A 15,553-nucleotide genomic window follows, 5' to 3' on the forward strand; every position below is an offset into this window, starting at 1 on the left:
ATGCCGCCAAAATGGCGCCAACCCTTCTCACCACAATTGTACAGAGTGGTTATCGGAGTTATGTAGACTTTGTCAGTTCGAACAAGTCTGGCCATTCTCTGTTGAACTCTCTCATCCACAAGGCATTTCCACCCACTCACCAGATGTTTTTGGCACCATTCTTAGTCAATTCTAGAGACTGATGTATGTGAAAATCAGCAGTTACAGAAATACTCAAACCTGCCCGTCTGGCACCAACAATAATCCATGAGATTACCTAATAAGCCAATCATGTGGCAGCAGTGCAGTGCATAAAGTCATGCATATATGGGTCAGGGGCTTCAGTTAATGTTCACATCAACCATCAGAATGGGGAAAAATGTATTTCAGTGATTTGGACCATGGCATGATTGTTGGTGCCAGATGGGCTGGTTTGAGTATTTCTGTAACAATTAACAATAAAATCTAGATGCATGAAATTGAAGAAATTTAATAAAAAATATATTACAACTAGGGATGAGTTGCGATCTTCGAATGGTCGAATAGTCGAACTGCGTGCGAAATTCGATCATAAAATAGCTTTTTCGAATATCATTATATTTTCCGCGCCTACCATCACAGATCGCGCAGCAGGGTATTTTCAGGTCAGGGACACAAGGTGTCGCTAACATGAATGAAACCCCCTACTGCGTGATCTAGCTAGGGTACACGTTTTGTACATAGTGTAGACAAAAAACAGAAGAGCATTGCCGTTAACTCTGCGACCAACCATGCAACAACCAAGAAGCTCCGTGTGGGACTCATTTAAATAATTAACAATGATAAAGTTGAGTGTAAATTATGCCAAGCAAAGCTGGCATACCACCACTCTACAACAACGATGCATAGCCACCTGTGATCAAAGCACCCGGCAGCAGCTTCATCATCCTCAGGCAGCACGCAGCAGTCAATGGCTAGTTTCTTGGGTAGACGTAAGTTGGATGCTAGGCGCAGTGAGCAGACCACTATGCTAATTACTAAGATGATAGCTAAGGATATGCTCCCTGTCAGCGTTGTTGAAGGAGAAGGTTTCCGGGAGTTAATGAAATTCATTGAGCCTGAATACACCATTCCAACAAGAAAGACAATCACAACCAGAGTAGAAAAAATGCATGGTGAAAGTGCAACTGATCTGCGCCGCCGTTTAGCGAGTGCTCGTACAGTTTCATTGACCACGGATTCGTGGACGGCACTGACAACTGAATCATATGTTACGATCACTTGCCATTATATGCTTAACTGGGAGATGCAGAGTGCCGTTCTGCAGACCAAAGCCATGCCAGAGCGACAAACGGCTGAAAATCTGGCACTTGTTCTTTCTAATGCTCGCGATCAGTGGGGGCTAACTGGAAAGGTCACAGCCTGCGTGCATGACAACGCAAAAAACATGGTTTTGGCCAACGCTAACGATGAACTTGAATGGGACTCACAGCCCTGTTTCGCACACACACTTCAACTTGCAATAAACGATGGTTTCAAACTACCGAACATAAAACACATAATTGGAGCTGCTAATCGCCTAGTTTCCCATTTCCACCACAGCACAGTTGCAACACAGGCATTAAAGCAAAAGCAACAACTCCAGAATTTACCTGAGCATAAGTTAGTGCAATCCTGTAAGACCAGGTGGAATTCGGTGTATGACATGTTCCAGCACTTATTGGAGCAGCGATGGGCCGTGTGTGCTGCCTTATCAGACAGGAGTGTCACTAAGCTATCAGATGCACACACCCTAGAATTGACAGATGATAGTTGGATTGTAATGGAGGAGGTCTTACCCGTGTTGCACTCGCTAAAATGTGCCACTACTGCCTTGTGTGGGGAATATGAAGTGTCCGTCTCCATGGTGTACCCGGTGACCGTAACTTTACTGTCCAAGCATCTCAAAGAAATCCCAGGGGAGAACGCCAAAGTCAAGGGATTCAAAAGCACAGTGTCTGTATCACTGGAAAGGAGACTCGTCCTGCAGAAGTCAGCAACGCACAAAAGGTTGCATACATCGCATCATTCCTAGACCCAAGGCACAAGCACCTGAGATTTGCAACAGACGATGTTAGAGGCGCTGTGCAGGCCGAAGTCAGAGACCTCCTGTCCAGCATTGATAACGCTGGAGACACTGACGTAGAGGGAGAAAGGTCTACCGAACCACCAGCGGCTAAAAATCCACGGAATGACACCCTCTCTGCTGCCGCGATTGCTGTTTTGTTTGGCGATGATAACATCGAGCAGACAGCAACAGCCACAACCGAACTCTTGCAATACTGTCAAGACATATGCCCACCAATGAACGCTGACCCCATGACATGGTGGAAGGCCAACGAGAAGAAATATCCCCGCCTGGCAAAGTTAGCAATCTCCTACTTGAGTGTGCCTGCGACCTCTGTGCCATCCGAGCGGGTCTTCTCCATGGCTGGACTAATTGTTAATAGGTTGCGCTCGCGTCTGCTCCCAGAACATGTTGACATGCTCATTTTTTTTAACAAGAATATGACATATGCCTAAGCGTTAGACTATGAATAGTTACACTGATTAAAACTAATTTGTTTAAAAAGTAGGCAGGTTCGCATAAAATCATTATGACATGTATCCTTCCGCATTTATTTTATTTTTTGATCTAACGAGCATCTGGTTTGGCGATGCAGAAACGGACTGTCTTGCTTAATGTTTTTTTTCCTTTTTTTGTTCTTCCAATTAGCATACTGTGTAAAAAAAAAACACGACAAAAACAAGTTCCTTGTTCAATTAATAAACAGTTTGTTTGATGACAAACCGCAAAAGATTAAATTAGCCTCCCTTTCTGTCATTGTGAGTGCGTTTTTTTTCCCTTCCGATTTTCGAACAGTATTCGACTTTTGCTCCTTGATTATCGAATGGCATTTTTGGCAGATATTCACATCCCTAATTACAACTGTATAGTAAAATGTAATATTCACTGAAATAATAATAATAATTAATCAAAATATCACAAGACAGCTGTTGAATAAAAGTTGGGCAAATTAAAATGCAATGGCATGTAGGAAATGGTGAAATTAAACTTTATTAAACTATAATTATTACAATATTTTGTAAATAATAAAAATAACTAAACAGGTGTGTTCAATAACACATTATCATATTTTTTGCTGTGGAATCAAAATTGGTACAGAAAACCATGAAATTTCACTGGTAGGAAATTTCTACTAAAATGTTGGTACTGTGACAACACTAGGCTATATTATATTATATAATTTTTTGCATGTGTTTGCTTATTCTGACATTTTATTAGACATCTTGGTTGGAGGCATAGCAGTGCTCTACAAGCGATCCAAAAGACGCAAGCGAGGGAAGCGAGTCGGCGCTCTTGTGAAGCTTCGTCAACACAGTTTTAGGACTCCACTGCAGAGTATTCAACTGGTGAATGTCTGCTCCCTCACCAACAAAATGGACAAACTGCTTCTGCTCACTCAAACAAACAAGGACTTTTCTAACTCCGCTGCTCTGTGTTTCACAGAAACCTGGCTGAATGAAGCCATCCCGGAGAGCGCGTTTCATCTGCCAGGCTTCCAGCTGTTCAGAGCGGATCGTGCTGCAGAATAATCGGGGAAAACGAGAGGTGGTGGAACATGCAACGAAAGTTTGTGTACAGATGTAACCACATTGAAAATGTCCTGTCCTAGTTTACAAGCTCTCTTCCTCAACTGTAAGCCTTTCTACTCACCACTGGAGTGTTTATATCCCACCACAAGCATACGTGAACGCTGTGTTGCAACAGCTGGCTGATCACATCACAGACACGGAGCAACAACACCAGAACTCAACTATCATTATCATTAATGCTAACTATCATTAAGTTAACCTCACCCGTGAACTGCCAAAATACAAACAAATCAAATGCCCCACCTAAGACAGAAACATATGGGACCACTGCTACACCACTGTAAATGATGCATATCGCTATGTCCAATGTGCAGCTTTAGGACTCTGTTCACTGTCTGGTTCTTCTTCTCCTGACCTACAAGCATAAACAAAAATCAGCTAAACCTAATGGCTGATGAACTGAATTTGTTTTACTGTAGTTTTGAAAAGCCAAGTCTCACACCCCTCCCCCGCTCTGATCTTACACCTCCTGGAACCCCCCTCCTCCTCCTCCCTTTTGCTACTCAATCTGCACTTATGATCTGTGAGGATGTGTGCTGGGTTTTTCAGAAACAAAAACTAGGAAAGCTTTAGGCCCAAATGGTATTTCACCTGCCTGTCTGAAAGTCTGTGCTGACCAACTGGCCCCCATATTCACACAGATCTTCAATAGATCACTGGAGCAGTGGGAAGTTCCCTGCTGCTTCAAATGCTCTACCATCATTCCAGTCCCCCAAAAAACACAACATCACAGGACTTAATGACTACAGACCTGTTGCTCTAATGTCTGTGGTCATTACGTTGTTTGAGAGACTGGTTTTGGCCTACCTGAAAACATCACTGGACCCTTCTGGACCCCCTTCAATTTGCTTACCGAGCAAACAGTTCTGTGGATGATACTGTCAATATGGGACTGCATTATATCCTGCAACACATCAACAGACCTGGGACTTATGCAAGGATCCAATTTGTGGACTTCAGTTCAGCCTTCAATACCATTATGCCTGATCTTGTCTCAACCTAAATGACTCGGCTCTCCATGCTTACCCCAATCTGTCGATGGATCACCAGCTTTGACAGGCAGAAGTTAGCAAGACTGGGGAAACTCACATCCGGGACCCTCACTATTAGCACTGGTGCCACACAAGGATGCATTCTCTTTCCACTGCTCTTCTCCCTGTACACAAATGACTGCACTGCAAAAGTCCTCACTGTAAAGCTCCTGAAGTTTGCAGATGATACCAAGGTCATCTGCCTTATCCACGACAGTGAGGAGTCTGCATGTAGACAGGAGGCTGATCAGCTGGCTGGCTGGTGCCATCACAACAACCTTGAGCTGAATATGCTCAAAACAGTGGATCCCCCGCACCACCATCCTGAACAGCTCTGTGGCAGCAGTGGAGTCATTCAGGTTCCTGGGCTCAACCATCTCTCAGGACCTGAAATGGGACACCCACATAGACACCATTGTGAAGAAGGCTCTGCAGAGGTTGTATTTCCTTCGCCAGCTTAGGTAGATCAATCTGCCAAATGAGCTGCTGTCACAGTTCTACTCAGCCGTCATTGAGTCTATCCTGTGTACATCTATAACTGTCTGGTATGGTTCAGCCACCAAACAGAAGGAAACGACAACGGACAGTCAGGACTGCTGAGAGGATTATTGGTGCCTACCTGCCCAACTTCCAAGACCTGTACGTCTCCAGAGTGAGTTAGTGTGCGGGAGAATCACTCTGGACCCCACACACCATGCCCATTCCCTCTTTGAACTGTTGCCCTCTGGCCGGTGATACAGAGCTCCAAGTGCTTCAGGACATCCAGGCACAAGAACAGTTTTTACCCTCAGGCCATTATCCTTATGAACAATTAAACTGCCTCAGGACTCCCCCATAGTGCAATAATGTAAATACCTCATGTACATATGTAAATTCAAATATTTAATTAAATAAATGTATATACCCCTACCTTGCACATACATTACCACTTGCACGTGTATATACGCCATTCTGTTATATGTCCTATTATTTGATTGTCTATTTACACTCTTACCTTGTTTTATTTTCTGTCTCACTGTAATGTTCTGTGTGCACTTGCTTCTATCACCCAAAAAAATTCCTTGTGTACGTGAGAACACTTGGCAATAAAACTTATTCTGATATTTAAAAAGGGGAGAAAAAAAGTGACATTTAACATTTGACATTAAGTTTGGTAAAACAAATTATTATAAAACTATACAAATCATGACAGCATTAGGGCAAGTCACAAACCAACAACATGTATTTTTCTGATGCAATGCAAGTTCACAAAGGCAAAATATTAATAACGTACCATAAAATATATTCCTAACAGAACAGTGTGTATTTTTAACTGGATGATTGACACAATATCTTGCAGGGAGGCCAATATGCAGGTGTAAAGTGGACAATGTATAAATCACAATATATCAATATGATCACACACAATTTAATACGATAATAAATTACATGTACAGAAATTAAAAAAAATTGTATTAACTTTTGTTTATCATTATTTTCACTAAACACTTCACGCAAAACTTAAACTTTGTAAAAATAGAAAATAAATATGTATTATTTAGATAAATGGTACATAGCAGCTTCTCCTGGATGGAAGTCATCGCCTCTGTAATTCTCCTGTAATAGGCCTTATGTGTGTAGTTATTAGATTTGTATAATAAATAGTAGCGGTACAGATGTTAAGAAATGCATGAAGGAGTGAACCTGCAGCATTTTGCTTTAACAATGCATGGGAACCACTCATGACATGCTGACAGGGCTGGGGTAGCCTTCGTTGAGTGTCAGTGACAGACAGTCACACAAAATTTGTGAGCCAGAAGGACACAGTTTTGATCCCGGCTGATATACACGCTTTACAGGAAGAAAAACGTTTGCGCCACAGAACTACATGCTTCACAGGAGGAAATCGCTATATTTGCAAATTTTGTGAGGTTAGTGCATTAATTCTTTGAAAAATATTCAATTGTTTTTTAAAACTAAATATCTGCGTATTTGCGGATGATATAAAGTGCTGTGAAAAAGTATTTGCCCCATCCTGATTTCTTCTGTTTTTGTGTATATCTCATGGGCATTGTTGCTCATTTTCTACTCGAGTACTCGAGGGGCAATGACATGTACATAACTGTATAATAACATGTCTGATAAATGTCTTTGGCTGCTGAATTGCATTTTGCTGTTCCAGCGTATCGTCTATACATTTTCATAAGCTGTTATAAAATAATCTGTTACAAAATGTTCAAAAGATTGCATAATCAAAATTGAATGCATCATATTTTGTCATTATGTGAAGGTTCGCTGCCCAATTCAATCATAGAATGTGCACAAGGCGCATTTGTCTGTTCTTCATTCAGGTTACCGTAGTAATTTTAGTTAGCGCGCACCAGTTTTCTCATGACTGTCTGAACTGTATATTTTCAAATAGCTTTCAGTTTTAAAGGCGCTGCATTCTGTTCTATTTAGCTGCGCTCTGTCTAGCTGTTTGAAACACTCGCCTGCTGAATATGCATTGAGTCCACTGTCACATGCGCCTGGTGTGCGTGTGTCCAAGTGTTCGCTCCTGTGAGAAAGCCGCAATGCTCCGTATTGTTGCTGTGATAATTCATGAAGCTTTCCATTCAACTCAGAGAGTCTGAATGTCCACCATTCAACTGGTTAAAATGCAAAGGATTTACACTTAAGGTCGGACTTCTAACTTGGAAACTGGTGCAGAAATCATCAACTCCCATTTAGTCAAGATGCGGGTGTGTGTTACGTCACTTAGCGAAGGGAAGTTTACAGTCAGTAAAAAACATTCACTTTTATTGAATAATATCCATTAACGAGAACATTTCTAATGTTAAATGATAATAAAATGTGTTTAGAAAACGTTTTGCAGAGACAGTGTTTAGTTGTCAGGTAACTGTCACTGAATTTCAAATTAAGCGAAAAGTCACATCATGCATGATCACCATCGATCATCGTTTTCATGAACAAAAATTGCTGCCACGTCCGAGTAACTGAGTTCTAACGCCCATCCCTAACCTACGGTCAAGCATGGTGGTGGCAGTGTGATGGTGTAGGGATGCTTTGCCGTTTCTTGGCCAGGGCAACTTGCCCTAAAAATCCAAAAGGAAATGTCTGGTCATCAATCTGTGAGTTTAAACTCAAGATTAACTTATGCAGCAAGACAATAAACCAAAACCTAGGAGTAAATCCCCCTCTGAGTTTGGAGTGGCCTAGTCAAAGTCCTGACTTGAACCCGATTGAGATGCTGTGGCAGGACATTAAATAGGCAGTTCATGCTCGAAATCCCTCCAATGTGGCTGAACTAAAGCAGTTCTTTAAAGAAGAGTGGGCCAAAATTCCACCACAGCATTGTTAAAGACTGATCTCCAGTAATCTGAAGTGTTTGGTTGCAGTTGTTGCTGCTAAACCAGCTATTAAGTTTAAGGAGGGGGCAGTTAGTTTGTCACATGGATGATATGACATTTATTTCTTCATTAAAAATATATATATATATATATTTGAAAACTGTATTTTATGTGTGTTTACTCAGGATGCCTTTGTTTTATGATATATCTCGTTTGAAGATCTAAAACAATTTAGTATGAAAAAAATACACAAAAATAGAATTAGGAAGGGGCAAATATTTTTTCATGGCACTGTATGAGTATCATTAGACAAGACAGTTAAAAATTAGAGGGAAGTGTTGTGGAGAGATAGGGAGAATGAGCACTCTACACATAATGAGCTCATGCATGTCTGCTTCAATAAGATTTTGTTGCACTTTTGTCTATTATTGAGGTAACACCATGGCACGTAACAGTAAAAGGAACAATCATTATTAACATGTCTCAGATGGCTCCTTCACATTCAAAGCAGGCGGTTCTCAAAGGTGTCGCAACTTGCAAAACTAATCAGCCAATAATTTGAAAATACCAAATATCAGCCGATTTATCGACCAACCACTAATTGGTAATACAATATATGCCCAAAACTGAACTGTAACAGTGGGAGGAAATTCCTGTATTGTTCTAGTAGCTATGGGGTCAGATTTCTGTTTCGGTTTCAACTTCATCTCACCAACTCAACAGTCAAACATCTATTAAAAATGTAATTCCACAAAAATGAATTGCCAATGGAAGGACATCAATCAACAATGTAATTAATTCTGATAATATTTATAGTAATATATTGGGTACCATACTGCTGTTTTGTCTGGCTGCTGTTGTACAGATAAAACTCTCATGCGATTAATAAAGCATCCATCCATCTGTCAACCAGACTAAATAATCTAAAAAGAGAACTGAAAACAGAGCTCACCTTTACGCCAACTGCGACATCTCCAATGCTGTTGAAAACAAACATGAAGGTTTTGTCAGATAGATATTAAACCCAAGGAATATATATGTGAGCTTTAGAGCAACAGTTGAGCGCTCATAAGATGAAACGTGGTTACTTAAAACATTTCAGAATCAGAATGAATACATTGGTAGATTGGAAAGGGTGGAAGGGGGTGTCAACAAAGCCTGTAGATATCCTTTCATCAAAATAATTTAAAAGCCCTGCTATTATTCAATGACACAATAAATTAAGATCATGAACCATTTTAATTAACAGACCAGGCTATAATACCTAGGCATGCTGTCTGGGCATTAGGTTGGCAGCAGACTAGGTTTTGAAATTATGTTGACCACAAATGCTATCTAGGAAGGCAGCTCACTAGGTTTTGAGATTGGCTACGTTCACACCGCAGCGGAATGTGGCCCAGATCTGATTTATTTTAGTTAGATTGTTCAAATGACATTTTAAATGTAGCCTATATCAGACACTGGTCTGAACAGCCGACACTCCTAAACTGTTCCACATGCATATAACAAACTCTGACCCATTCATCATTATAGTATGCATAATTAAATTATTATTAAAAATGTATGTATTAGTTTGATGCAGATAGGCATCTGACTAGCTTTTGGGACAAACAGCAAACTCTAAATGCTGTCTAGGTAGACAGCTCACAAGGGTTTGATAGTATGATGCTAAAAAATTATGTCTAGTAGGGTGCTCACTAGGTTTTGGTTAACCATAGCTGATTTTCCACGGTCTCAACTTTTCAATGATTTTCAAATTTTTTAAGTCATGCACTTGGAAATACGAAGATGATGTTTAATCACAACAATGGAATATATCTCGGGTTTATTAACAGGTCTCAAAGTAACAAGCTGCTAACAAAACAAACGCCATGCAAACAGACAATAACACTAAATGGGCACAGAGGGAAATTATATCATATTCGAGCATTTTTTTAAACTCTGACTAGTTAGACTCAACCTGTTAATATTGTTTTGTGCGTCAAGTGTGAACAAACATAATCCTAATGAAGCTAAACTGCTAACACATGTTTGCTGGTTTAGGCAACCTCGTTTTTACGTTATTATTTTTTGTTGCTATTTTCCCTAATTTCAGCTTCGTTCCCCTAACTGGTGTGTGTATATATATTAAGATGTTGAAACAAACAACATAACTATTAAAAGGAGGTCTATAAATCTATAGTGTATGCATGCTGAAGTCTTCAAGCGCTAGCGTGTTAGCCACGTTAGCATTTAAACAAGTGTGATGGTTATAATACACATTTAAAAGATTATTTATAGAAAATATAAATGAAGAATGCTTCTAATGCTCACCCGTCCATTTCTGGCGACCTGTGTTTACAATAAACCCGCTGGTGTGTGTGTGTGTTATTCCGTCTCAGATACACAAACTCACACACACCACAGACAAAATGGTGGCTGAAACTATGGAGACATGAGGAGGACACACAAGCGCCTACTCTAAATTCACAGACCATCTATTGAAATCATGTACTGTAATGCTACACGTTAAATAAATTATATTAGATACATATATAATATTAGATACAATGTTATATGAGAAAAACACATTGGCAATGCAGCCTACTATTAATCCACCTTCAGTAAACATCTAAAAAAAATTACATAAATTATTACTACATTGTTGTTGTATGCTTTGGTTTTGATGTGTTGTTACCATTATAGCTGTTGTTCTCATTAAACAATATTAAGAATATAAATGCAGACTGAATTACCTGGCTTAATTAAAATGATTATGCATAACGCTATTAACATTTCCCAAGTCAGTCAAATCCGCTGTAGCAGGCGGTGAGATATCAATTGACTGTGACAGACTTACATCATGGTGTTTGGGCTGCATGCTTGAAGCCCCAGATGAAATTAAAGTCTACCAGCTTATCTTAAAGAACCTGGGATAGAATTCCTTTTAGCATGAATCAAGCATAGGGGAAATGCTTTAAAGGCTGTCATTATACCTGTTGTGAACTGATATTTCATTACAATTAGGTGTACTAAGTAACTTTGTCCACAATAAAAAGTTTTACCCATAAAGAAATTAATAGTAGGCAACTTCTATAATATGTTCATAATGACATAAACACAAATTAATATTTTCGACAATACATCACCAAAGTATGGACTCGCAAGGGCCCGCAAGGGCTGAGGGTTGCATTTTGGACATGGCCTACAGTATGGTGCCAAGTGGTGCCAAGTTGAGATCACATGATCTGCCAGCTGATACTACTTTATTACAAATAACTTACAGATAACCTCTTATTGTCGGACTAGATTTGACACTTAGTGCACCTTTACTGTTTTAAGAAATACATGGATGTGCTTATTATCCAGTTTCCAGTAGTCATCCAACAGAGGCCTGGCGCTGATTTTTCAGATATGCCACTGTCATGTTTTGTCAGGCATGATGTCATTCTTCTGATATGATCATGGGACTCATGTAGTCAGGAGTGATTTCACTGTAATGTAACCCAGTGTGGTGAAATGGGCTGTGATTTCTCTGAACTGACATCCTCAGGTCAAGGTACGTACGTTTGTTGTCGATTATATGTCAGCTGTTTTGATGTATCCTGTCCATCTATGTATTCACTTTACATTGAAATAAGAAAGCAATGGCTAGGTCACAGTAATGCATTAAATAATTTTAATATCACCGATTTATATTTTTTGGCAGAGGCTATTTGCACACTGGTGTTAAATTGCACCCCTAGCTAAATACTAACATTCAATATTGGGGCAGCTTGTTAATTGTATTTATTTAGAGTCCCACATGCAGACACCTTACACCAAACCCTAACCCTTCCCTCACCAAAATTAACCATGGTTTTACTACAATAACCATAGTATCACCATGTAAAATCACAGTAACCACAACATTAAACTTGGTTACTATATTAACACCATATTAATGTAGTAAGACCAAGCTTATAATACCATGGTTCATTACATCACCTGCATGAAAAAAAAAGCATATCCACACCATCGTTACACCCTACGTCACTGCAGCGACACTAGGGGCACAGTTCAGCGACACTAGGGGCACAGTTTGTCTTGAATTTCTGTGTTGCCACCTTACTATTACACCTAGTGCAAATAGTCACTCAGTTTTTTTTTTACTGGAAAACAAGACAAAAATACTGATTAGGAAATTGTTATTACCAGTGTTTATCACTGGTCCCTATTTTATAAAACAAAACTTAAGGTTTACCATTTTGCACAAGCATGTTCTGTGTGAAACTTCAATTATATGACTTCTTCATAATTACATATGTCAGACGTAGCCTATAGATTAATAGATTTAAAAGACCTTTTCAACCATTCTCCACATGACTACTAACTCAAGACCATTCAAAATTAATGACAGCATGATGCCTGCCATTTTCTTTAATTACCAAAGTAGCACTATTAAAACCTTGCTTTGTTTTCCATTTTTCTACATACGTGTTGTGCGTCTCACATGTTACCAGGACATAGTCTTTCCATCTCAGTCCAGCTGGGCAAAATCAATGTCTTCATAGCAGCAAACCCCACTGAAGTTCCAATTTAGCACTCAACAGAAAATCCTGCTGCCTTCTTTTGGAGAGGCCAAATACATCTCCATGGCTTGTGCAGAAGTTGTGTGTATGATCAAATTGTGTGCTTCTAATAGTGCACACTAAAGAAAATGGTTCAGAGTGCATTATAAAATCGAATGCCATGCATGTGAGCATGATTTCCAAGTATGGGTATTTAGGTTTTTGAATGTGGCCAATTTTATTTTATTTCTTTCCAGATTTTACCCTCACATGTGGTACAGATCTGTTCCATTATGACTCAGTACACTTGACATTGCATTTATTAATGCATAAGGGGAGTGCCTTCCACACAACCTAGTTGAAACCTCTCTACATTAAATGCCAATATTCTAATATTGGCTATGGTGTTTGAGCCTTGCCTGTTTTGGCACAAAGCTGTCTGCTATAAAAGCAGGTGCACAAACAAAATTTCCTCAAAATTTCTTCCTTCAAGACAGCATTCATCTCTTATCTATAAGCCCTCTACCTTTGCCGTCAATATACACTAGTCAATGGGCGGAATCTCCGCGGGAAGACTTTCCACTCCCCTGCAGTTCTCCGGTGAACATCACACTGCCTCGCCGCTTGATTCTTCGCTGGTGAACGGGCCTCAGCTTTCTGATTCCCCACAGTGCTTCGGCATCCTTACAAAGCAATTGTATGTATATTGTGTGAAATATATATTTATTTATATACTTATATATCTAAAAGAGTCACATACGTTTTCACGTCTTTTTAAAGTTGTGGTTTCTTAAGTGTTCCTTGTGCGAGAGGCACATCCCACTGTCAGATCAGCATGAGAGCTGCGTTTACCGTCTGGGCCGCACCCACTCAGAGACAGCTCTCACAGTCTGTCCTCACTGTGAGGGTATTAGTCTCATGAAGCTTCGCTCATGAATCACCCTCATTCTGAGTGACGATTCAGCCTCATGTGCCCTCCCACCCGCCTCTTCTGTGATACCGGAGGCCTTGGAAATAACGCCCCATACATCATTCCAAACCGTGTCGACAAACGTCCGCACTGGTGGGAAAAGCTTAATCGGTGGCAGGACAAGCTGGATCAGCAATCCACGCAATGTGATACCTGATCCAGGTATTTCAAACCAAGCTCATCAAGCAAATGGATGAGCACAGCTTTGAGCCAGAGACATTCAAAGAGCTCTGCACTGCTATAGACTTAGGGCTCCATGTCACAAATGTCACTGCGCAGGCCATCAGCAAGTCCATGTGCAACATGACAATTCTAGATCGACGCATATGGCTGACCCTCACAGAAATTAGTGATAAGAAAAAAGTTCTGGGGAGAAAACTTCCACTGAAGCTGTTTCAGAAATCATTGGGTTTTATGGCGGCTGTCATTCCAAGGGGTGATACCAGGTGAATGGAGTTTTATTGAGGATTTGGTAAATATTCGGCAAAGCAGAAATCAATCTATTTGCCTCAGTGGGGAATACCCACTGTCCCATCTGGTACTCGAAGTCATAAGCCCAGCTGGGAACAGACGCAATGGCACACAAATGGCCGGCGAAATGCAAATGCGTTTCCCCTTTATTCATCTGCCATATTCCTTTTTCACTCTGTCATATGCAAAGTCCGAGAGGACAAGGAAATGATTCTATTGGTTGCGCCGAAATAGCCCAACCAGCCATGGTTTCCGGAAATGAAAGAGATGTTGTACCGCTGAGGAGAGATCTACTCTCTCAGGCGCAAGGCACAATCTGGCATCCCCAGCCCCAGCTGTGGAACTTGCATATGTGGCCCCTGAACTGACCACACAAAATGCGCCAGACACATTCAGTCATGAGCACCAATTTACAGGCCAGAGCGCTGTCCACAAGATGCCTCTATGCACTAAAATGGAAGGTGTTCACTGATTGGTGTCTCTCACATGGCAATGACCCAGTAAACTGCCCCATACATGAAATTCTCATATTTCTTCAAGAGTGATTTCATTGCAGGACTCTGGCAACTATATCTGCATATCACGCATGTGAAGCCAGCACCTCTATAGGCAAGCATGATTTAATCATAAAGTTCCTTAAAGGAACAAGACAACTAAACCCACCTTGGCTGGCTACAGTCCCAACATGGGACTTAATGCAGGACCCCCTTCAAGCCTTTGGACTCTGTTGATTTGCACATGCTCTGCATTAAGACTGCACTACTGCTGGCTCTGGCCTCTGTAAAACAGCTCTTTCAAGAGCCACTGTCAAACCCAGAAAAGGCTATGTGCCCAAGGTGCTAACCATGCTCTTCAGAGCGTAGGTGGTTCACCTTCTGGCCTTCTTCCCTCCTCCATTTAATTCGGATGAGGAACAGTCATTGCATTTGTTAGGCTCTGTGCGGCCACTATACGCATACGTTGAGCATACACGCCAGTTCAGACTGTATGATTAGCTCTTTGTATGATATGTAGGATGCACAAAAGGAATGTCCATCTCCAAGCAAAGACTTTCTCACTGGATTGTTGATGCAATTTCCCTGGCTTATGAGCCGCAGGGTAAGACTTGCCCAACTGGTGTTAAAGCACACTCAATTAGAGGCATGGCCTTCTCATGGGCATGGACGAATGGTGTGTCCTTACAAGACATATGTTTTGCAGCAGGAAAAGATGGTCCTCTCAAAACACATTTGCAAGATTTTTTCTCTCTCTTCACAAGTCCTATCTGTTTAGAGTGCTTGCTATCCATTAGCCAAATATATACTATATACTGTATACTTATGCTCCTCCCTTTTAGGATGAGCTCCCCATCTTTTACACAACCACCTGCATTAGGCCGTTGTAATTTACCATTAGTCACAATCACTTACATTATAAATAAACTCCCTTCCCCACTGGCTTCAGGAAGTAGTTAATTCATATTTGCATGACTAGAGTTCATATATTCATCTTGAGTGCTCCCTTCCTGGTCCAACACGAGGGTCACTCATTGCAGCATACTCATGTCAGCCGCTGTCCCACAAGACTGCA

The 15,553-nt window shown here is 40.7% G+C and overlaps 1 protein-coding gene across 2 annotated transcripts in view; it reads right to left on the bottom strand.

The window, feature by feature from the left end:
- Positions 1–10,442, bottom strand: part of LOC127634923 (polypyrimidine tract-binding protein 2-like) — a 29,136-nt gene extending 18,694 nt beyond the window's left edge. For both annotated transcript variants that reach the window (XM_052114683.1, XM_052114682.1), the window contains exons 1-2: positions 10,328–10,442; positions 8,967–8,994 (exon numbers count right to left, since the gene is read on the bottom strand). In XM_052114683.1, coding sequence (XP_051970643.1) covers positions 8,967–8,994; positions 10,328–10,335 — 36 coding nt within the window. In that variant the 5' untranslated portion in view covers positions 10,336–10,442. The remainder of the gene's footprint in view (positions 1–8,966; positions 8,995–10,327) is intronic.
- Positions 10,443–15,553: the final 5,111 nt, after the last annotated feature.

This window comes from Xyrauchen texanus, chromosome 42 (assembly GCF_025860055.1).
Source record: "Xyrauchen texanus isolate HMW12.3.18 chromosome 42, RBS_HiC_50CHRs, whole genome shotgun sequence".
In the NCBI taxonomy this organism is placed as follows: domain Eukaryota; kingdom Metazoa; phylum Chordata; class Actinopteri; order Cypriniformes; family Catostomidae; genus Xyrauchen; species Xyrauchen texanus.